Below are 24,174 nucleotides of genomic sequence, written 5' to 3' on the forward strand. Positions count from 1 at the left end.
CAGAATGAGGAAACAGTCACAGAAAACTTTTACACAGACGGTTTTATTAGCCCGAACAGATCAGCTGAGATCACCTTGTCTCAGTCTGAAGCTGCTCAGAAACCAACGACCAGAGAAGACAGATGACCAGAGCCGAGGTTAGTGTGAACATAGCTGACAGAAAAATATAACATCTACAGTAGGTACGCACACACCACCTAAACCGTTTCCATATATATATATATATATATATCTATATATATATACTGTATGTGTACACGCTCGAGAGTGGTGGTGCTGTGATGTTTCCAGGGTGTGATGCAGCGATACACACACACATTCATACGAGCCAGTGCTTAAGTATCTCATGGGTGAACGGCTGACAGCTCAACACAGCAGAAATCCTGACATGTCTGAGGGACACCGGCCCAGAGAAGTGAAGCCATCTGCGGTTTTTAACCCGGATTCAGGTGACAGCAGTGAGATGGAGCGTCTGCCATGTTTCAGCCGTCCATTCAGCAGGTCAACAGGAAGAAAACTTCCACCATACATAACAAGCCATTTCATCTGTTTTCATCCATCTATCAAGAGGTCATGATTCTGTTATTTCCAGCAGTTTGACTTGAATTAATCAGTGTGTTGAAATAAGGCAGAAGGATCTACTTGTTACAGACAGCGTCGATTTATCTCCCATGAATCACAACTGGCATCATTTCACAAAGACTGAGCTGGTAAAGCGGGGTGTGGGTTTGTTTTGCAGGGTTTTAAGGAGTAAACAGAAGTCTGGCTTAGTCGCTACACACCTCTCATACATACACGTAAATGCACACACACTCTCACACACACACACAGTGGGGCTGATGGGAAGTTTAGACGTTGCTCAGGGCATCCACACCGGGCAGGACTTTACCTGTGGACACAAAGAGAGAGCAGGCACACAGTCAGGCATCAAGCAAAGCACCATGTTGATGTTTTTTATTTGTTCCTCATCATGTTGTCCGTCACTCACCCTCCAGCAGCTCCAAGCTGGCACCGCCTCCTGTGCTGACGTGGCTGACCTTGTCTTCTGTGTTCCACTTGGCGCAGCAGGTGGCAGTGTCGCCCCCACCTGGACAGACGCAGACATACAACATACATGCATGATTAAAGAGGTTTATCACAAAAATCTTAAAAAGACTCAATATAACTCTGACAGATGTGACACCCGTGAGTTTTATTTAATGCTGACAATGCTAAAAAGACAGAATGTTCAACTCTGCCTTGAGCTGAAAATGAGCAAACAATCTGATCACACCACTGCAATCCTTAGAAATGGTTCGAAAAGCCGAATTAGTTGTTTTTGAATTAGGTTTTCTAATAGTTATCTTTATTTTCACTCAGATTTCTGTGGATGCTTGATATAACTCAATAATCAATAGATAACTCAATTTCAATATCATATATGCATTTTTACTATGTCAAGCAACATTTCCAGAGTTACTGCAAATGTAAATCCAACATTTTCTGTAGGTAACAGAGCCCTGCTGATTCTGTGTTTGCAGCATGATGGTGAAAAAAATCTGATTATTGAAGCAGAGTGAGGCTGCACTGTAAATAGATGAACCTGTTGTGGCAGGATGAAACAGAAGCTTTTCATCTGTCTTTTCTTTGAATTTATAATTTCCTAAGTGGACAAGCATAATTCAGCTTCCCTTTTGTCTTTCTTACCGATGATTGTGATGCAGCCTGATTTGGTCACCTCGACCACTTTGTCCATCAGGTTCTTTGTCCCCTTGGCAAAGTTGTCCCACTCAAACACACCGACTGGGCCGTTCCACACAATCTGCTTGGCCCTGCCCACTGCATTGGCAAAGTGCTTTGAGCTCTCTGGTCCACAGTCCAAACCCTGCAGAGGAGACATTTATCAGAAAATATGAACTAAAATAGAAATAACTGTGAAAAGAAAACTTCATATTTCGAATTTGTACAAGCAAGATATATGATATTCATAGTATGTCAATAACCATAATCATGGTGAATCTTTAAATCTTTGAGCCAATGAAATTTCTTTTCTCACCATCCAGCCAGCGGGGATGCCAGCAGCGACGGTTGCAGTGCCGGTCTTAGCTTTCTCGTCAAACTTGTCAGCAGTGATGAAGTCACAAGGCAGTGTGATCTTGACACCGTTCTTCTCGGCCTTGGCCATCAGGTCTTTGACGATGCCGGCGCCCTCTTCGTCGTACAGGGAGTTACCGATCTGAGAAGAGGAGAGGTGGAAAGGAAACGAGGAGAGATGAGGAGACAAATAAACTTCACAAATGTCAAGCAGTCTAGCTGATGTTTGATGTTTCAGACGACATGAAAGATATAAAACTCTTGAAACTTTTAAACCCTTGATGAGTGCAGCTTCATATCTTCTCATATTTATATTTAAATTTGACTTTATGGATATTGACATTAGAGTTAGGAAGTTGATTTTAATAATTGAACAATCGTTTCAGTAAAACGTCAAGCAAATCTGCCAAACCGTCACTGGGTAAAGGTGCTCAAATTTGTGAATTTGTTTGCTTTTCTTCTTCTTATATGTGAATTTTATATTTTGGTGTTTTTGACTATTAAGCGGCACAAAATAAGACATTTGAGGACATCTCCTTTGATGTTGTGATGGGTGTTTTTTACTATTTTATGACGTTTTGTTGATTAGGTGATTAATTGTGAAAATAATCATCAGATTTTAATTATAATTATAATTTGTGGTGCTCACAACACTGAAAACGGCATTAAAATAAATCAACAGTAACGTGTTTTTCTAGAAACAATTTCCAGAAACTTGGAATAATCCACAGACGTTGATGTGGTTCAACCTTTCTAGAGAGAAGTTTGTTTTATTAATGCAATCTTTCAGTGCTGTGAGCAGCACAAACTTAACTCCATTCATCTACGTAGTATTGAGGTGATAAATATGGAAATTTCAACATCAAGGCAAATAAAACTTGGCATTGATACCACTTAAAGGAAAATGTGTTCAATGTGGGTGAAATGAACTGAGCCTTTTGTTTTTTTGGGAGGTCAAACTCAGGTAATCAACGTCATTCCCAATCTCTGCTGTGACACAAACAAAGCAGTTTCACAAGCGTATTTGAACACCACCGATGTTCAACATTGAGTCCAACAGCTCGATTAGGAGAGCACGCTCACGTCTGGTCATACAGGGTTCATTCAAGATATCGTTTCATTTTGCCACAGAAAAAGAAAAGAAAATCTAAGAGGAATCATTGCACTGTCAAAACAATACCAAAAACACTCCAAGCTGCTATAATAAATGTTTTAATGATTACATGTAATGATCCTACAGGGTTCATAGTGATGAATCTACAGAGAATCATCATCCAACCCCTTTGATCCCCTTCAGCTCTTTGCAATTCAACCTTGTTTTTGTTAATTCTCACTATTTTTATAGTGTCGTTTTCAGTTGCAGCAAGCCCAGTTCAAAATTTCACTACTCGCCACCATCATCCCAACAACTGGTCCACCTTAAAGGTTAGTCCAACTTAGATCAAGTAGTGAAATTAAGCTAAACCATTGTCGCTAACTTTGGGGCTAACTGTTTGGGGGCTAACAAACAAGATGGTTAAAAATCAAGTCAGGGTTTTTTGGCCACTAGAGGGTGTGACTACACATTGAGAGGAGCAACATTATGATTAACTTGAGTCGTATTTCTGTCCACTTGATGAATATAAGTAAAGTATAAAAATGAGATCACTTTAAAACTATGGATCGTGTGTGTGTGTGTATGTATGTTTGAGATTCATGGGGTATCTGTGTAATTTTGCTCACCTCCATGTTGTTGAGGACTTTGAGGAAGGTGAAGGCCATGCCGCCACCGATGATCATCTCATTGACCCTATCCAACATGTTGTTGATCAGCTGGATCTTATCTTTGACCTTTGCTCTGAAACAAACAAGCAGAACATATCAGAATAGATAAGATGCACAAAGATGGAAAGATGAGAAAAAAAGTGAACAATAAGCAAGAGTTACACTGATATGCATCTATATATTAGTAATTGATTTATACTATTAATATCATTTCTGACCCATGCTTTAATATTTTATTAAAAGCAGATATTTACATCTCTAAATGCTGTTGCTAATTCTTGTAGTTTTATTTTATCATGGCGTCTTCACAGCTGTATAAAAACATAAAGTTGAAGCCAGATTCTGCTAAAAGTCATTTAACCTATCATGACGTATTTCTATATTATACCAGTATTTGTAATAAGAGACATTTTTTTAGGGTTTTTATACACCATGCCCACATAAAATACTTCCAGCCAACAGTTTACTTAAGGTATTTATTCAACTACAGGTAACCATAGCAACAAAATTCTGTTTTAATGCAGCCTGACTATATTTTACTGTGAACTGAAAAGAAACTGTACAGGACAGTATGGTTTAAAATCAATGTAATGAAGCAGCTGCTGACCTTCGCAGCCTCTCACTGGCTGATCATTACACACTAATGGTCAATGTCCTCTATTTGTGAACTGGAAGAACTGGAAGGTGATTGGCTGCACTGGTTGACGCTGAGCGGGAGTGACAGTTGCACAATGCTAAAATGGACTCTGAGACGAGGCCGACTCCCACATGCGGCTCGGTTACACCATCACAGCAGCTTCACCCATTGTTTCGTGTTTTCATTCACACGTGGTGCCAGAACTTGGACCAAAAAGGGAAAAGATGACCTAATAAAGATAAAACCACCTGCAGCACCACAGAGATATTGTGAACTTGTTACCTGCTGAAAAATACTCATCTCCAAAGTTACATTCAGTTGCTTTCAATGCAGTGATTTTTATCTCTGAGCTCTTTATTGATTATAGATGTATTAATGATTGTGAGTTTCAGTTTATTTAAGTTTCTGTTATTGAAATGTGTAATATTAGGTAAAACAGGATGGTTTTAGACAAATTCCTTCAATGAATTCAGTAATTTCAGGGCAACTCCCTGATTACTGCAGCCCTGCTTGATCTTACATCTGTGTATACATAATATTTTCATTTTCACATTAAATAAATCTGCCCTTTACTGTCCACTAAACACAGATCTGGGGCACTGAAATGCACATACTGTAGGAAAACAAGTTAAAAATGAACAAGATATCGAGGTGATCTGTGTATGACCTCTCATCTCTGCCTGCTCGCTCTCCTTTATCAATAAGTGCTGAGCAGTGATAATGTCTTGAAGAAAGCAGTGTACCGTGACACCACGGATTATATAATGAGCTTATAGTCTCTATTCCTGGATGGTCACCTGGGTATTTTAAAAAGACGCTGGCACGCAGCAGTGTGGTGATACCTGAAACGCAGGTAAGGACAAAGCTGACAAGACTAACCAAATATTGTGAGTGCTGGTATTTCTCTAAAATAACAACAAAATATGAATGAAAGAATGAACCCTCTTGTGTTACATGCTCAAACCTAGGGGCTACAACTAATGATCATTTTTATTACTGATTAATCGTTTGGTCTATAAATGTCACTAAATATTTAAAACTGATTCAATTCTCACATTTAAAGAAGCTGGAAACAGAAAATATTTGGCATTTTGCTTTTTAAAAAAAAAAAAAGATAGTTGCAGATAAGTTAAGATAATTCTCCGTCAGTGGACTTATTGTTGGAGCTCTAATCAAACTCAGGTCTAATATTGTTCTCACCCTCCGAGGATGGCCAGGAAGGGCTTCTGAGGTTTCTCCAGTGCCATGGCGAAGTAGTCAAGCTCCTTCTTCATGAGGAAACCAGCTGCCTTCTGAGGCAGATTCACTCCAACCATGGAGCTGTGAGAGAGGAAGAAGAAGAAGAAGAAGACAAAGGAGAAGGAGAAGTTAAGATATCATCATCACTTTATCACAGATCACCACTATGTTCAGACAACCTGCGTCCTGCTCACCTGTGGGCTCTGTGAGCGGTACCAAAGGCATCATTGACGTAAACGTCTCCCAGTTTGGACAGAGACGCCCTGAAGCTGTCGATCTGCTCCTGGGTGGCCTTGGTCTGTGAGGAAATAGAAAAAAAAGGATAGGAATGAATAACAGAAGAAGACAAACACAGAAAAAAAGTAGTGACCTTTAGTAAAAACTGTAATCTGTTTCTATTCAGATATATTCATTTCACCATCGTTCAGAGTTACTATTTGCTTGACGAACACTGATAACGAGAACTGGTGCCGGTTGAAAATATAACTGGACGGACAGTTGATTTGAAGTGGAGGCCTGTTTATTTCCTTTTTAAAAGCCTTCAATGTGTTCATCATTTATTCATAAACAAAAACATATTTCCATTTCATTTCAATGACTAAATTCAAGCATTAATTAGTGAATTAATTATTAAATGAATTAAAATGTGAGCAGCTGCTGCACCTGCTGTATTATCATCTTTAGGTGAGATTCAAAGCATGTTTTCAATAAAAGGTTTTCCACAGTGAAAGATCATCACCAAGGAAAGTTAATTAAAATGAAAGTGTATGTTCATGGAAAACGAGGAATGGCACTACGTCAGACAGCATAACCAATATATTTTATGATTTTAGTCATTGGCAAAGTGATCATAAGTCACGATAAGACACATCAAGATCTGTCAGACTCTGTTTACGAGATTAAAAATGACGTTTTAATTAATGCAGCAAATGTGAGTAAAAAGAAAAAAAGTTTATTCTGATGGGAAAATTAGAAGCAGATATCTTGTAGTAGTAGTAGGAGAACCTGACTCAAACTTTAAAACCTTGGATGCATCTATTCAAGTATGTGTGTCTGTGTGATTAGAAGCACCATATACTGTAAATGCAGTCCGTGATCAGTAAGACATTCAGTCCATCATTATGGATCAGGTTCCTCCTGCACTTTAACAGATGAAGGTCGTGACAGTGTGACTGGAGGGCAGAAAAAGGTCAAATGAGCTCCTCAGTATCGTCCAAATGTCAGACACGAGTGCTGCACGCTTGGGTCAGGGCATGACTGTAACGGCTTCCTACGTTTCACCCTTTTTAATCCACAGAATATAAAAAGGTAAAAACTAGAAACATTTTACCGTTGTGTTCTTTCTTCTTCCAACAAAGTTACTTTTTGTCAAGAATTGGGGTTATATTAGTTGCATAACACACCCGGACCTCTGACTGAACTGTTGGCAGTTAAGATGCATTGTTACTTCTATTAATGCAGCATCATCAGTCTGTGTGATAGAAGTACAATGATAAATCAGAAAAGTACTCTTTTCTAACTGTATCACTGCCACAAGCAGTGTTTTCTTCTGCTGGAGAACATGCATTGAGCAATAATAGTTTGGTAATAAATTCTTCTTTAGGAATCTATAATCTGCAGTATGCTCACACAAAGAAAACTGCTAAATGAAGAATGCTTTTGTCCTACAATACAATGCAAAGTGACGGAAATGATGGAGCTACTAATAATGTGTTTAAGACCAGTGTAAGCTCTTTAAACAACAACCTGATTAAGAAATCATTGGAGCTCAGAGTCTGACTTTTGATCGGCTTAAAATCAGTTCCAGTTAGATTTATTATTACCAGACTTGTATTTGTTGTATATATGTTGCCAAAACAACATTTGTCTCTCTATTAAAGATTACAGTATTGTCATATGGAGTAGGATAAGTTTAACTTTATCTTGAGGTTTAACTCAGTGACTCTCTTTAATGAGCTAAAAATAAAGCTCCCTGTCTGATACAGTGAGGCAGTACAGTAGAAACCAATCCACAGCGGCTGCATACCAACCAGGCCTCTCAGGACAGGAAAAGCAACACGTCCAGCCAGTGCAGCTCACTGACCTTCAAAATAAATGTCAACAGGTCAAGGCTGCTGATCCTCCCCACCACCACTTCAGGACCTAACATCCATACAGTATCTGAAGGGGAGTCGTGAGCCCTGTTTTATGCTTATATCATCTGCATTGGACCATGATTAAAGAGAAAAACTCATCGAGGTCAGCACTTAGATGTCAAAGTCACACCTCATTGCCTCCAGCAGGCATGAAAGCAGAGATGGCATATTAAGGAGAAGGAGGACTGGAATAGGCGGAGCTCTGTTCCAGCTCTTGCTAACAGTTCACAAACTCAGTCTGATTAAAAAATCTGTTTCTGTGTTGTGTGTTTTAGGTGTTTTTTATTATGCTTACTGCAGCACAAATCATGTGGCAAATAAACTGAACTTTAACTTGACACCACTTTCTGTATAATAAAGACTCAGTAGGTTCTTCAGCAGTGAGCAGTAAACTGAGATTTTGGACACTAATGAATCACCATTAATTTAAAAAGGGTGAAGATTGTGGCATTTCTATGCAAAAAGCAGCACAAACACCATGGACACCATATATTTTGTTCCACTTTGAGAGAGAAAGCACTTTGTAATGTTTGAACTTACAAATAAAAATAGAAATATAATGTGCATTATAGGAGGAGCTTTTGGATACAGTCTGCACCACTCCCATTAATGACATCATCAGACAGTGACGCAGCTATTTCCAGGGGGACACTGCAGGGGCGCTGCAGCTGGAGATGACTGGGCGTTTTCCTCCAGTTGACCCAGCAATGACAAATTATGTTCGACTCTCTCGCTGTCTGACGGACAGATGGAGCTCTTTAGCTACCTCATGTGAGACTCACCTTGTTTCCGGAGGCATCTTTGCCCTTTCCCTCCTCAGCGACGTGGAAGCGGAGGTTCTCCAGCAGGATGACGGATCCGCTAGCAGGGTTAGCACAGGCAGCTTCCACATCTGCACCAACACAGTCCTTCATGAATTTGACTTCCCTGTAAAGAACAGAGGATGATTTCTGATGGTTTATCTTCTTCAAACACTTTATTTTATGATTTTGACAGAACAAGCTCTTTCTTCTCGTTTTGAGACCGTGAAATAATTATCTTGTGGTTACCAAAACAGAATACTTAAGCTGGCAGTAGTTTAGGCTGGATTGAACTTGAGAGTTTAATGGTAGCTACATTCAGACCTCAGCATGTGCCATCTCAGTCTATGCATTACTGAAAAAAAGTGTCAGTCACTATATTGACTCACTTTCCCAGCAGGGTCTTGAGCTCGGCAGCGACGGGCTCCAGGGAGTATTTCTCGGGCACAAAGTTTCCGTCGGGACGGCCCAGATGGCTCATCAGGACCACAGACTTGGCTCCATGATCCAGGCAATGCTTGATGGTGGGAACGGCCGCCTTAATCCTGAAAATCAACGAGCACAAGAGTGTGATTTCATCCTTTTAAAAACCCAAGTTTATTTAATCCACAAATTTAATGGTTTGTTTATCGACTTTAACTGTGAGAGCAGAGAAGAAGCTTCAGAAGTGAGATGGACTTTACCTCTGGTTGTTTGTGATGTGATGGTCCTTCATTGGAACATTGAAGTCAACTCTGAAAGAGAAGAAAGAAACTAAATTATCAAACAGAAATGGACGCATGAGATGTTTGAAGTTTGTGATTTGCCATATTTTCCTATTCTACAACCAACACTTTATAAATGTAGTGCATCACAACAAAGTTAAGTCAATTCAGTTTTATTTTTAAAGCCCAAAATCACAATTCTGCTTAGGGGGCTTTATGGTCTGTACAATAACACATCTTCTATCCTTAGACACTTTATCAGGGTTCCCAAAACTTGGTGCTGGTCCACGTGTCCAATGCCACAGACAAATGGAAGATATTCCGTCAAATATTGTGTTTATTGAGCCATCCAACTAAATTTTGCTGTGCACTTTCATGTCAGTTTGTATTTAATGCATTTACGTGCAACTATCAAACCTTCTATTGAACTTTTTTTTTAAAATTGCTATTGAAGACGTGTCTACTGCTGATACATAATGCTATCGTTTTATCTTTTAACATCCAACTGTAAGCTCTCTCAACTGTCAACAGACACTTTCAGACATAAGTCTTTTATTCAAAATTGCTTTTCAATGGCAGCATTATGCCTCGCTGGTTGCATATTGACCGATGCAGCGATGCACACTAGCAGCTCATGAGAACATGCTGCATCCCTCGTACTCCAGGCTGTTACATAACTCCCTCCCTCCTCCCTCTGTCGGAGAACCTGATGCACTGAGACACACGATAAGCCTGCATGAGTACAGCTGACACACACACACATACCAAACCCACTGCCATTATAGCAGCGATCCATTGTCTTAAGCCTAAAACGCATCAGTCAGCAATTCTGCGGCTCAACAGCAGGCTGTCGAACAAAGACAAGGTCCAATGTGTAACAAGTGCAGTAGATTTCCACTCTTCCTCACTCCTTCTGCTCCTCTTGAGTGTCAAGCTGTATGTAACTGAAGGTTTTGCTCCTTCATTACAAACACACACACGACTCTGACGTTTCTCAGAAGCAGAGCTGATCTGCAACCAGGAATGATTCATTGGACGAGTTAAAACTTGATGGGTAAAGCTGAAGAACTGCAGTTGTACAAAGCAAAGGTACAAAGTTAGCTAATGGCTAACTCAATCTGCAAACAACAATGAATGAGAAGTATAGGCCTCCTCATTTGCCTCAGGTGCAGTTTTACCCAGCTCCATCTAGAGCTGCAACTAATCGTAATAATGAATATTTTCATTGTTGATTTGTCAATTAATCAATCTGGGTTTTAAATGTTTGAAAAATGTGAATCACTGTTTCCCAAATTCGGAGATGCAATGTTAAGTATATGCAACCAATAGACCACAAACTAAAGATAATGTTCTGTACTATCAAAGAGAATTAAATAAACTAGAACATATTCAGCTGGAGGAGTTTAGAATTTACCATTTTCCATGACTCAAAATAAAGAATCAAAAACTGGCAAATTGGTGATTAATTATGTGTTGATCAACTAATCGGTGCACATGTAGCTTTATTAGGGCTGGGCAATATATTGAATATATATCGATATCGTTTTAGATTATATATATATATATATATATATATATATCGTAATATCGCGATTTGTCCTCAGAGTTGTCTTTTCCTGGTTTTAAAGGATGAATTATAGTATAATAAACTGAACTTACAAGACTGTTCTAGCTGTTCTGTTATGTACCTTTTACCCACTTTGTCATTATATCCACATTATTTATCAAAGATTTCATAGTGTAAATATTTTCTGAAAGCATCGACGGTCATCTCTACAATATTGTTGCAATATCGATATCGAGGTATTTGGTCTAAAATATTGTGATATTTGATTTTGTCCATATCGCCCAGCCCTAAGCTTTATCTATTAAAATGAATTCAACCAATGAAATTATTTCTCTCTTAAAGACATTTTTGAACATCTCTGAAGTGCTTGAGAAACTCTGCATTTAATGATGCAAAAGTGAGATGTAAGGTAAGAGGAGGGGTGAGTGTGTGTTTGCCTCTCCAGGCAGGTCTTGGCCTCTGCTGGATTTGGCTGCTGAACAGATTTCTGTCAGGCACAGTTGGGTCTCTACAGCAACGTCCTGGCCTGCTTTCCCTGTTTTTTTTGTTTTTTTTAATTCTGCACCAGCAACTAACTCACAAATCCCCCTCTGTACTCTGTCTGCTGCTGAAACTTCATAAAACATATACACGGCATGCTAAGACAGGCCCTGGGTGTGATGTGAGGTAACTCGACGTCTGATTGTCTCGGTGCAGCAAACTGTCTGTCCACACTGAGACTCGCACAAACTGAAGTGAATTTGACCTTTTACTACTGAGCGGTGCGGGTTGGGGGCTGCTGCTGCTGTTGACCCTTGTCCTATGCCGTCTGTCGTTGCAACACCAAGCCGAGCAAATCCGAGATGGCCCTCTGACATTTTCACAGAAGGTGTCAGTTTCAAGTGTGCTCCCATCACAATCTCTAGGAATATCCAGCAAGTAAATGGCAAATACTACTTTTAACAGAACTGCATTTAAGATTACTTTAAAACCTACTTTTTATTATTACAACTATCAATTTATTGCATGTTCTGTTCAGCCATGCATCAGGACATCCTCCCAGCTACTGAGACTGTGTTTGGACCAGATAGGGAGAGATAATGTGGATTGCCTTGCCTCTATGCAAGGCATTGGACCAGCTGTAATGTTTAGGGCTGCAAGGAATGATTATTGTCATTATCAATTAATCTATCAGTTATTTTGCGGACTATTCATAGTTGTTTGGTTTATAAAATGTCAGAAAGTGCTGAATCCTCAAATTATTTGTTTGTTTTAAAAAGCCCTTAAAAATCCAGAAGGGACTTATGCCTGCTGAATTAGGAGAAATACTAGCTCACTACTACATGCATCCATTCCTCTTTTGATGAATAACCCATTCATACCCATTTCATCAGTCTATCAAGTAAAACAAGCCCACATTTTGTAATTGCAAAATGTAATGCTTCCTGTTTCCTCTTCCTCAGCTAATAGAGGCCTTTGCCAACACTTGGGATGGTGTTCTAGTATCATAGCATTACAGGCTAAATAATGGACCACAGTAATGTTTCTGCGTTTAATTTTCAGGGACTACATCAGCGGTGAAGATGCAGTTTCATCCATGCAGCATCTCCTCACAGGCACGTAACATGGATGGGGGAAAAAACGTGACAACTTCATTTCCTGCCGTCACGTATACACATCTGACTCACTCACACATGGTTAACCATCACTTTTACATTCAAACTGCGAAGCTGCAAAGCATTTCATTGCCGCAAAAAAAGCATCATTATTGCGGACTTAAATGTCAGCTGGCTAACGTCAAATAATCCAAATAATCCAAATGAGTCTCTTCAGTTCATAAATTAGACTAAAAATGCTCACCTCATGATGACCCGCTTCCCCTTGACATCAACCTTGTCCAGGTTGAGTTTATTAGACAGAGACATGTTTCTGTTGTTTGGGGGTTTGCTGTTTGTTTCCTGTTCCTTCCTGTGCTGGATCTCCTCCGCCTCCGTCTGCTGGTTAGCTACCGAGTGACTACCGTGACCTTAGCGCAGCGAGGAGGGACACCGGTGGGGCGGGGCACATGGTGCGTCCATACATCTGATTGGCTGTAGCCGGAGGAGAACGTCGCGTATGATTGGAGCAGGTTTCTGTCTGTCTGTGACGTAAACATCTTCGTTTCTTTGACGACTGCTTCAGCACTTGTTACTTCATTTAAGGTGTGCTGTGTTTTTATATAGATCTTTATCTCCACTGGCGTTAACGGGTGACCGGACCCTACACTCTTCCATAAGTGGGTCACAAATGACCCGTGTTAGAATCAATGTGTTTTTATGCCACTTTAAGTCATTTTGGTTAAGAATAATCATTTGTATTATATTTTGGTCCACACAATAATGATTTCATGTTTTTATTTCATTTCATGCATTAGGCTATGTATTATTCTTATCATGCATAAAAAAGTTTGAAGGCGAATGAAAGGAGCTTCATTCAGGACCTTAAAAAACTTGTATTCAATATGTTTTTGTGTCTAAAAAAATCAGAGGTTGCCTTATTCAAACTTGTATTTTTAAGAAATTTGATTTCATTGAATTATTTATTTATTATTACTTTTGATGTTTGTCCTTTAACCATACTGACTGTATACACAAACTGATAGTGAAGTCATGTCCAGTAAGTTATCTTTATTTCATTGTGAAGCCTCCAGTGCACAAACACTGAGAATGGACTTCGCAGTGCAGTAGGAGACATCTTGTGTTCAGCAGTTGAACTGCTGAAATGTAATATACTTCCTTATTCATAGATTATTTTTGTTGTTTTAACCTAAGAAAGGAGTAGACATCATTTTAAGGACTTTAACAAAATAATTGTGAAAAAAAACATGAGACTAACATTATTTAACATATTTAAGTCTTCCTTTAAACAGTCTGGTGCCCAAATGAACAGTGAACCAGGTTTTACTTGCCGTAACCATTCCACATGTTCATACTAACCATCAGAAGATCCCTTAAATTTAAACTGTGTAGATGTATGACAAAAGCTAGTCAGTCCTCATTCTGTGCAACAAGTATCAAAAGTTTATGTAAAACTAATATGAAGCTTCAGCAAACCAATATTAGTCAAACCAAGAGGATATCTTTTGATGTTTGTCTATTTTGTACTAAATTAAGATTTTACATACATATGATTTCATAAAATGAAATAAAAAATTACTAAACTTAAATGGCCACTATATAGTATAAAGCAGTACTGATTGCATGTTCATGCACTCAAGAAATTATCAAACAATGTAATACTGAGGGACCATCTATCTACATAATCAGCACTTTCACTATGGACACTTACAGTAGAGGAAATTGTGATCATTATACATTATCCAATACATCTATACTCCAACTTTAGTCTTAAATGTAGAATATTCATTTAAACATTCTTACCTTGTTGTATTGCCTCTTTAACCTCAGTAAATTATTTCAATTATTTACTTACTATACTTATATTTGCAAGTTTATGCTATCCTGTCACATGAAGTCCCAGTTTATTCCTATGCAGTGACTTAATGTTTCCAAAGAATTGACCCACTTACAAAATAAAAAGGAATGTGAATGGTACCCTTATTCAAATGACAAATACTCTTTCTGCACAGTTGTTTGCAAATATGAGCAAATGTCTACATGCATTTTAAAAGAAAAAACAATGATCAGTAGAATCACACTTAATTTATTCTCAAGTAACATGTTGGAATAACACAGGCGTTGACTGTCTGAACACGCAGATATTCTTTATTCATCTGTACAACCAGAAGGTTTGGTAGGTGGGATATAGGTCTGTCATGGCGGCTTTTTACTCCTCGCTCTCTCTCCACTCCTTGGGCATAAGCTTCCCAACTGGTGACAGATTCCAGGTGATGCCAGTCTGTGTCAGCACCTGTATAAAGACATGAAAATTATTTATCAAGATTTTTAGGCCTATGAATGTATATAGCTGTACATTCTTCAGTGGAGACATTATATTGAAAATGATTTAAGGCCCTGGTGGTAAAAATAATAAAACATTCTCAGATGTGTGTACTTATTAAACAATGGCAGTCATACTATCAACCTCTGTGTCAGTACACCTGCTCAGTTTGCCTCCCAGTGGTTATAATAAATATGTACAAATATGTAAATACAGCTGGTGTTTAATTAGACAGACGGATGTGTGCTGGAACAATTGTGACAAACAAAATTTGGTAAATAATGTTTGGTGTGTCATGAAGAACAAAAAATATTCAACTCACATTTTGTCAATGTATGACAAAAATAGCTTAAGGTCAAAGAGCTGTGACTTCATTGACATTTAATCATCTTTCTGTGTTCATACAGTTCTCAGTACATTATATACATGACAGAACACTGTCTATGTTTTATGTATTTTGTTTAACTGGAACGTCACCACACTGGGATTTTATGTCTTGAGCTTAATTTATGTTCTCAGCGAACTATCTGGCATGTCAGTTTTGCTCAGTGTACACTTCTGTTGATCTGTGTCCAAAAGGAAGCTATAATTATTATTTGCACCCTTCCACTTTAGGTTTTCTGTATTGTGACCCCCCTCATCCTCTTGTTCTTTCTGCTCCTACACTAAAAAGCCTAGGGGTGGGTGTTACTCACTCCAAAATGAGACCATTTATAGCTCACACGTGTTGATCTACGTAACGCTTTGTGAGCAAGCTATCTGTTCAGATTAACTATAAATGAATGTGGGTTGCACTACTCACATATGCCCAAACAGCTGTGGAGAAGGCAACTCCGCCGGCCATCAATCCATTGCCGTACTTGGAGTGGAAGTCCTGGCGGACAGAGGAGCCGTGCCTCACCTGCCGTGTGGCCTGACCTATACAACAAGAAACAACAATACAATTAATATTTAGTGAACCCTTTTACACCAAGCCACCCAGTTTTAATCCAAACGAGGCATTTCTGAGCTAGATTAAAATATGATGTTTAAAATCATCAGACTTTGTAGTTTGAGATGTAAATTACAAGAGCCAAAAAATGTTCAGATGTAATGTATCCATGAAAGTCATACTGAACTATTCTATCATTTTTATGGGTCTTAATGGATCCTGTTTAGCTCCAATGCTGTGGATAAAAAAACTCCTCTGCAGTATCAGATCAGCTGAGTCACTGCCTCAGGTTAACATATTTTTTAAAAGCTTTAAAACCCAAATCTACTGTTCTTGTTATATTTTGCTCTGTGTGTCAACACTTCTTGAAAACCCTGTTTATACTGGATTTTCTGTCTAAATTGTTCTTTAAAATTGTCATATTTCTCTGTTTACTACCTAAAATTGCATTTAAATTACATGGCACTGCATACACATCAAACACTTTCTAACTCTGTCTTTGTATTCCGCTAAAATTACAGAAATAGTTTATCACTATTATTATTGTTATTGTTGTTTTAAGTATTGTCTGAACAACAAAAGGCATATTATTGAGTCGTCTGTCAAAATCCTTTCATATTTGTTTGAATAATGTGCCAGATGGAAAAGACTATTCTTTTTTGCCTTTTCCTTAGTGAGAGATTTAAATTTTTAGGTTTATGCACTAGACATTTAAACGTGTTAGTGTCCAACTAAAGCACATTTTTATTACAACTCGAAAAAGAAACAAACATTGGCACATGAGCTAACTTAATCATTGACCTGACTTTAGCAGGTCAGTGTATCCGACAATGACATGTTAATGACAAAAACAAGCATATTAGAAATGCTACTTAAAACGTGACGTTGACATTAACTCTCTCACGGCCATTTAATAGATTTAATTGAACAAATAACCACATTTAAGACATATTGCGACTCATTTGGAGTCTGCTAACATTAGCGGGCTGCTCCTGTTAGCACGCTGGCCGCGGTCACCCATCAAAGAGACGCCGGTCAAACTTGTAGTCAGCTACATTCAAGATTTAGGATGATCTTAAAAACGACAGACAACATATATTTCTATTAAAAAACAGTCTGCTTACTGGTGACGGTCGCTACAGCTTTGCCAAACCGGTACATGTTGCCTGCTCTGGTGTCTTCAGATACCCTTGAAGAACGGAAGTGTAATGGCTGCTGTACGTACGCCGATGACGTATACATAACGGAAGCTTACGATTCTCGACATGAGCATGCGCAGATGGAACCAAACGCAGAATGTGAGAAAACGAGAGCGAAAATAAACACTAAACAAGATTGTAAACAAGTACAAAGCAACTGTTAGTTCGTTTTTAAAAGTACAACAACAAATATATAACTATTCACTTGTCAATAGACTACGGTTGTTGTAGATAAAAAGCTAGCTGATATCAGGTTTTATCGCCGTGTCAGGATGGCCGAGTGGTCTAAGGCGCCAGACTCAAGGATAAACTCCTTCCGGTATAACGGGACTTCTGGTCTCCGAATGGAGGCGTGGGTTCGAATCCCACTTCTGACACTAACCTTTTCTTGAGTTTCATTTAATCTCTGTTAATAAACAACAGCATTACAAGCAGTGTATTTGAAAAACGCAGAAATTTACAGGCTGAACGCGATAATTAGGTAATTATTCTAGGCTTTTACTTTGTAAAGTTTGTAAAGTGAAGAGTTGGAAGAGTTGACTTTCCATAATTTTGTTGAAAGATGTTTTAATCACACATTTTATGAAGGTGTAAATTACTGTAACTAATGTGAATTATGTTCATTGATTAAAGGAGGGGATTGCAATTTGCCTTAAAACAATGGTTGGGTGCCCAAAAGAACACTGAAATAGGTTTTCATTGCCATAATCATTCCTCCTGTTAAAACTGACAATTAAAAGATCTTTTCATAATGCATTTAACATGTAAATAATAGGGTCTGAAGCATTCTTCTGGGCAAAAATGTACTCAAAAGTTTATTTGAAGCTTATATGAAACTTTAGCTGTCACAATGAGTCAAATCAAGTAGATATCTTTCAACATTGCAGTTTTTAGTGCCAAAGTCCCTCCTTTTGTTACTTTATTTCCACTGCAAGCTCAACAGGTAAACACTGTCCAAGAAAACACAAAGAGGGAAACTAATGCTAAAAAGACTGTTAACATGGCAGATATCCACTTGATATGAAATAAAACAAGATTTACAGACTGACATGAGGTCTTCATATTTGTAGTTTTATTTATTAAATCAGAATATAATTTTCAGGATTATAACTAACAGTATTATAACATTTAGTTCCTGTATGTACATACATACTGAAAACATTCCCTCATTGAATCGTTTTTTTACTGAGAGAGGCTGATCTCTTCAGCTTTTACAGGGCAACATATTTTTCCTGCAGTCAGAAAGAACAAACTTCTTCCATATAACACAAATTAACTTGCAAACAATATTTCTGAAGGATTTCATGTATACATTTGTGGAAAAAATAAGATCTCAATCTACTATTTGCAGCCTTGACACCTCCAACATGATTTGTGATGACAAATGACTGTAAAATATTTCTGAAAATGTTACAAACTCTGATTGTTAATCACAGCTTTTAATGATTATGAGTTTGGGAAAATGCCTTCAGATGCAGGATTTCATTTCCTTCCAGTTTCCTGTTTTTTTTTTTCTGTGACAAATACAGAAAACGTGTCCAGTTTACTCATCACAGCCTGACAGGAGAAAAACAATTCATGCGATTTTGAGAATGTAATAACACACAAAAAAGGGGAATGTCGGGAAGTCATGAGGGAAAATAAAATGAGACATCTACATAATTCAAAACAGCTGTTCACTAGCAGCAGTTTGGCCTTTCTACTGTTTTTTTGCTTAACATGTGGTCATTTCTGTCAACTTTCTAACACTTTCCCTGTATGCCAACACAAACACTAAAAACACTACTGCATGTTAATCAGGGCAGAAGAAACCTTCATATTTGAGAAACTGAAACATAACCATAAAATAAAAGACTCATGAATTTTGTTTTCAATTCCTTTTCTGACAATCGACTTTTAATGAAGTCAGCGCACTACATCAGACTGTTGAGATAGAGATGAACTCTGCAGCGAGCAAAGCTGGATGCAGCAGAATGTGAACGCTGAAAAATCAGTTTCAGAGTAACAGAAACTAACTCTGAAATTCAGACAAACATAGAAACCTTTACAAGGACATGAAAATTCAGAAAAGTCAGCAGATACATTTGACGGGCTGGAATGTTACCAAAAAAAAAAAAAAGTAGATTATCCATCTCTCATTGTTTCATGGCAAAAAATATAAAGTATATCACTCACATGTTGGTGAAAATTACATGTATATGATTCAGTAAATGAAGAAAAAGTGCTTAAAAAGAGATTTATTTAGCAGTGTTTATGCGATTACAGCTGTTATATCTCAAAGTGTTCGGTCCCGTTAGCTGCATCGGACATTTCTGATATTTTTCAGCTTAGGTTTTATTCCCGTTATTATATCCTCTCTAACTACGAGTCATAACTTTGCACTTGCCACCCCTGCTGTAGTAATTTTTACATATCACTTATAGTTGGACTTATAGTATCACAGCAAGCAGGGCGGGTCTCCTAAAGCTTTCTGATTAAACTGCAACTTTTGTTTTACACATTTATAGTCACATTTCCTGAGTCCCACAGAAAACCTGCACAGAAATAAAATATAGAAACTCGCTGGCTAACCAAAGCAGTTTTTGAATGATTTCTGTCAAATTATTTGGAAAGCGTTCAGCTCTGACTGCATATGAGTTTTTGTGTTTTGGATGGAGGTTGCGAGTGCAAAGTCCGCATGACGCATAGTTAAACAGCCACTATTTAAAGGTGGTATGTAAGATTTAGTGGCACCAAAAGGAACAACTCTTTTTGTAGATATAAAGGGCTCATTCTTAGGAAATGAAAAAAATGGGGATTAAACACTAATTATAACATACTTTTTCCATTTCTGCAAAGTCCGTTCCACTAGATGCCTCTAAATCCTACATAGAGCACCTATAAATAAATCTGCCCTCTATCTCCACTCCAGACCCTCAGTATATATATATATATTTCTTAGCTTGAATAAAAAACGCTTCCTGAGATAATTATAATGGTATGTTGGAAGTGCGCCGTCAATAAGTCGCTGAAGTTCCTGATTCTCATTTTTTTTTTTTAAAGTTTACAGAAACTGATTTAAACTCTAACAACACTACACAGCTCTACATCATCAGTACGCAGTATAATTAACCGTAAATGCCGTCTAACCTTCAAATATGATCAATGGAGATCAGTGTTATTCAGCCATTGTTTAAAATCCTGGTGTGTGATGATCCAAAAATAATACAGAAGATGGAAGTGTTTTTCTCTGAAGGATACTAACAGGAGGCAACAGGCATCATCTAATGGCAAACAAACAGTAAGGCATCTGTATAACTTTTTCCCACTTGAGCACTTTGAAGTTTCTTTTTTTTTTTCTTTTAGTCCGTCTTTTTGTCTTTTCCTTCCTCGTCATCCGTGTACTCTGCCGGCTCCTCTCCTGGTTTCAGGAGCTTGCCGATGTAGTCATACTTAACTGTAACGGGAGGAAAAAAAGAAAAAAAAAGAAGATGATGAGTAACAGCTTCAATGACACTGAGCTCTCAGACAGAGTCAAGGGCAGAACAACTGAGGTCTCTTTTGTTATCTCATCATCTTTAAAACATCTTAAAACATTTTCATCTGGCTCAGAAGGTGGAACCAGAAGAGTTTTAGATTGTTTCTCGCTTATTAAATGAAACACTCACCAGTGAACTGACTCTCCCACTCAGAGAGGCTCTCCTGCTGCATGGCGTTCAGGTCGGACAGGTCGTCGGGCTCGTCCTTCAGGGCCTCTTTCTCCAGGCAGAACGTAGCCAGACCTCTGGATGCATCTCTGCCTGCAAACACTCCATACGGCCCATCTGAAACACAGCGGGGAGACACAGAGCACACTGTGAGGTGAAAGCACGGACACAATTACAGTGACAATGGCAGTGGGTGCAAAATGCTACAAAACTATTGAAAATTGATCATAAGCTTTTTTTTAAAAAAAAAAAAAAAAAGTTAAATGACATTTTCTCTCTAGTAAAGAGGATTGAAGTGGAGCCAACCAATTAGTATCATAGGATCACATCATCACTAATCAGCACAGTTGTTATAAACATTACATTCACCAAGCTCAGCATCCTCTTTTCTGAAAAATATAGAGCCAAAAAGGAGAAGTTTGTTGATGTTATACATTTTTCACATGAAAAGACAGAAGCCAACAATGAATTAATCCAAATCACTTCCTCCTCTGCCTACAGACCTCCTTTGTGATCCAAATGAAATTGTTCTTTATTACAATAAACAGGACTGCTCTAATTTAATTCGGGTCAATCCAACAAACACCATCATGCTGCCAGAAACACTCATTGGAGCACCAAATGTGTGTTAATTGGAAGCTGAAAATAGTCTCTAACAAATGCCCTGTTTACTTCTGTCTGAGTTACAACACAACACAACAAAACACAGCTGTAGGAAGTCATTGAGTCTTTTTTATGAACTAAAATGAAAGATTTACCATCTTCTGTGGAAACAAATGGGCTCAGGAGAGACTCTTCTAATTATCTAAATGAAAAAAATAATATTACATCCACTTTTCAAAATAATTATATACCAGTCTGTCAAGTTGCAATTTTGTCTCAAAAACTATTTGGTCAAATCTGTAGACTAGTTTATTTATTCTTTAATCATGTCGTTTCTGCCAGTTTTAGAGAATATTTTCTTAAATCAGCCTCTCAAATTGTGCTTTAGTCTCCTGTCCAGATATCCACAAATGAACGTGTCCTTGCTTGTTTTGTAACTGATAACAACACAGGTTCACACTGTTTTATGGTTGACATTGTAACTGGGAACTGTTACTGGGACACAGTAAGTGTCAAACCATAATCACTTCTGGTACTTTATTTATTCTGTGATCATGTAGTTTATGATTTAAACCAAAATATTGCCAGGTTTAGACACTATTTTCTTTAGGGGGAAATCCTTGTATAGCTGCCTCTATTTTGAGACCTATGGCTCTTTCTCTTAAATTAAAAAAAAGGTTCATTTCTAATAATAGAATATCTTTATAGGTATGTAATGTATCATTTTATATCTGTACCTAAATTCACTATCACATTGGCACCAGTATCTATACATTTCCAACAATATTCAGGGCTAAATGTTCTGAGTTCATTAGTGTGCAGCTAACACGGGCTTTCTGTGGCTTCAGGGCTGAAAAAGTTTGCATGACAGTGAGTTATCATGTTGGTCAGAGGTTACAGGCAACAGAGGTTGCGATCTGAGATTAGATGAAAACAGGAGGTCTAACTCTGTGCATGTTTCCTGGTTACAGAAATATTATCTCCCCCCCATCCTATCTTGATCCAAATGAGGCAAAAATCTATTGTTATCCTTCTATGCAAAACTTTTTGCTAAGTTCAGCTGAAGCTAATATGAGGCTTCAGATATCTGAATGGGCACGTGAGAGTGTTTTTTTTCTAATACTGCTCATTAAAAAAATACAGATATTACAGGTACATAATACATAAACACACTTTTTTTTGCAATGATACCTCAAATGTGGTTATCAAACACGTGTGACAATGATATGTAATAGAGGTTGTGATATTTAACAGTTTAATAATTTTTACACTTTATTGTATAAAATGACATCCAGGCACTGAAACAATAATCACCACTGGGGAATTTGAGAATTATAATTAATAAAGATAAAAAACATACACAGAAAAAAACATGTATATATTAAACTTGAATTAAGAAAAGGGATCATATATACATAAAATGCTGCCTATAAAACTTTTTAAAAAAGTAAACATATCGGCACATATCTGACAACATGTTTGCTGATATAGATATAGCTGTGATAGGTCAATATCAGCCAATAATATCAGGTGACCATGTATCGGATGGTGATCTAATCTCTACATACATGTATGCTCATGCTTTCACATACATGCATTACACCCGTCACCCCAATGGGCCTTCAACCCAATCAAAATTCTATAAATATGACAAAAACCATGTAAAACTCTTTGTCTATATATGTCTATATATACAGTACCAGGCAAAAGTTTGGACACACTTTCTTATTGATGTGAATGGGAAAGTGTGTCCACACTTTGTCAATATGCATATTCACTAATAGGAAAAAAAACACACACACCTTATAATTATGACCTCCTATCTCATAATTATGACAAAACAACTCATAAATAGATCAATTAATTGATAATGAAGTTCTAGCCTTTTCCAAACATGGCGGCCAGGTTACAGTTTTGACAATGGGAGTAATGCAACTTTTTCAATAGACGATCTCTGAGTTGAAGGCTACCTCTGCTCCTCTGTTGTGAGAGATGGGATATCAGCTATAGCTATAAACTATAGGGGGTGTGGCGTTACCTTTCTAGTTACGACATTCGTTTTAAAGTTATTCCAAACAGTCGCCATAATAACTTTGGAAATAATAAAGTTAATTGCTAAAATCAATAGAATGTTAGAACACTGACGGCCACTTCATGCTAGCTTGCCGATTGTGACGTTGTGTTCAAATAGAGACTGGGGAACCAAATATTTCATAACACCTTACGTATAGTTAGGCGTGACGTTACCTGGCCCGTAGAACTTCTTTCCCCGCGTCACGTCGAACACTTTCCCGTTGACAGCCATGAGGATCCTAGGATTCTGCAGACCGTCGTAGGGTTGCAACTCTGCCAGGGTGAAGTCTTTCTTTTTCATTTTGGGCAGCGGCGGCTCCATTTCAGGGAACTGCTGCGGTTTGTCTCCGCGGAAGATTTTGTACAAGAGGAACAAACACAGACTGAGCAGAGTGAGATTCAGCGGGGAGGTGAAAATCTCCTGAAAAATCCCACCAGAAGTTAACTCGCTTCCTTCAGCTTCAGCCATGTTGGGCTCTGTCTCCCCCCGTGTGTGTGTGTGTGTGTGTGTGTGCAGGGTGGGACTGGCAGACTTCATGCATCCTGAACCAATCCCTGTTGCAACCTCAGAGGCGGTGGTTAACCCTTTGGACCAATCATGTTCCTGTAGCTGAGTGCCAAAAAAAAAAAAAAAAAAAAAAAAAAGATCCGATAGTTTGTCTTTTATCGATAATGTTGGAAAACATGTCATATTTATGAGAGACATATTTAAAATAAAAATAAAAAACACACACTATTTCAAAATACAAGAAAGGATCTCATAATGACTTACTATCTAAACAATATGAGAATAGATCTGAAGATACGGATTTACATATCAGAAGAACATATCTCATAATTACAAG

General features: G+C 38.0%; 3 protein-coding genes and 1 non-coding gene across 4 annotated transcripts; 1 reads left to right on the forward strand and 3 right to left on the reverse strand.

Annotated features, from left to right (window-relative positions):
- Positions 1–727: 727 nt before the first annotated feature.
- pgk1 (phosphoglycerate kinase 1) lies at positions 728–12,906 on the reverse strand. Its single transcript, XM_053331519.1, has 11 exons — positions 12,759–12,906; positions 9,332–9,382; positions 9,038–9,193; positions 8,631–8,775; positions 5,908–6,011; positions 5,675–5,794; positions 3,796–3,910; positions 2,036–2,215; positions 1,687–1,864; positions 989–1,087; positions 728–889 (listed from the first exon to the last, which is right to left on the reverse strand). The coding sequence occupies exons 1-11, from the start codon at positions 12,821–12,823 to the stop codon at positions 849–851; spliced, it is 1,254 nt and encodes a 417-aa protein (XP_053187494.1). The 5' UTR covers positions 12,824–12,906; the 3' UTR covers positions 728–848.
- A 1,678-nt stretch (positions 12,907–14,584) lies between these two features.
- Positions 14,585–17,049, reverse strand: LOC128371384 (cytochrome c oxidase subunit 7B, mitochondrial). The gene is made up of 3 exons (XM_053331697.1): positions 16,893–17,049; positions 15,640–15,755; positions 14,585–14,807 (listed from the first exon to the last, which is right to left on the reverse strand). Exons 1-3 carry the CDS (start codon positions 17,008–17,010, stop codon positions 14,724–14,726), a joined length of 318 nt encoding a protein of 105 aa, XP_053187672.1. The 5' UTR covers positions 17,011–17,049; the 3' UTR covers positions 14,585–14,723.
- Positions 17,050–17,233: 184 nt separating this feature from the next.
- Positions 17,234–17,344, forward strand: trnal-caa (transfer RNA leucine (anticodon CAA)). Its single transcript has 2 exons — positions 17,234–17,271; positions 17,299–17,344. It is a non-coding gene; the product is annotated as a tRNA-Leu (tRNA).
- Positions 17,345–18,017: 673 nt separating this feature from the next.
- Positions 18,018–23,848, reverse strand: pgrmc1 (progesterone receptor membrane component 1). Its single transcript, XM_053331483.1, has 3 exons — positions 23,504–23,848; positions 20,615–20,770; positions 18,018–20,403 (listed from the first exon to the last, which is right to left on the reverse strand). The coding sequence occupies exons 1-3, from the start codon at positions 23,796–23,798 to the stop codon at positions 20,309–20,311; spliced, it is 546 nt and encodes a 181-aa protein (XP_053187458.1). The 5' UTR covers positions 23,799–23,848; the 3' UTR covers positions 18,018–20,308.
- Positions 23,849–24,174: the final 326 nt, after the last annotated feature.

This window comes from Scomber japonicus, chromosome 13 (genome assembly GCF_027409825.1).
Source record: "Scomber japonicus isolate fScoJap1 chromosome 13, fScoJap1.pri, whole genome shotgun sequence".
In the NCBI taxonomy this organism is placed as follows: Eukaryota; Metazoa; Chordata; class Actinopteri; order Scombriformes; family Scombridae; genus Scomber; species Scomber japonicus.

Excerpts from the sequence above, each read along its gene's own strand:
- pgk1 (XM_053331519.1), bottom strand. The coding sequence starts at position 12,823 with ATGTCTCTGTCTAATAAACTCAACCTGGACAAGGTTGATGTCAAGGGG. Across the intron at positions 5,795-5,907 it reads ACCGCTCACAGAGCCCACAG|CTCCATGGTTGGAGTGAATC; the intron begins GTGAGCAGGACG and ends CCTCTCTCACAG. Across the intron at positions 1,088-1,686 it reads AGGCTGCATCACAATCATCG|GTGGGGGCGACACTGCCACC; the intron begins GTAAGAAAGACA and ends GCGTCTGTCCAG.
- LOC128371384 (XM_053331697.1), bottom strand. The coding sequence starts at position 17,010 with ATGTATACGTCATCGGCGTACGTACAGCAGCCATTACACTTCCGTTCT. Across the intron at positions 15,756-16,892 it reads AGCTGTAGCGACCGTCACCA|GTCAGGCCACACGGCAGGTG; the intron begins GTAAGCAGACTG and ends CTTGTTGTATAG. Across the intron at positions 14,808-15,639 it reads CCACAGCTGTTTGGGCATAT|GTGCTGACACAGACTGGCAT; the intron begins GTGAGTAGTGCA and ends GTCTTTATACAG.
- pgrmc1 (XM_053331483.1), bottom strand. The coding sequence starts at position 23,798 with ATGGCTGAAGCTGAAGGAAGCGAGTTAACTTCTGGTGGGATTTTTCAG. Across the intron at positions 20,771-23,503 it reads AAAGAAGTTCTACGGGCCAG|ATGGGCCGTATGGAGTGTTT; the intron begins GTAACGTCACGC and ends GCTGTGTTTCAG. Across the intron at positions 20,404-20,614 it reads GTGGGAGAGTCAGTTCACTG|TTAAGTATGACTACATCGGC; the intron begins GTGAGTGTTTCA and ends CTCCCGTTACAG.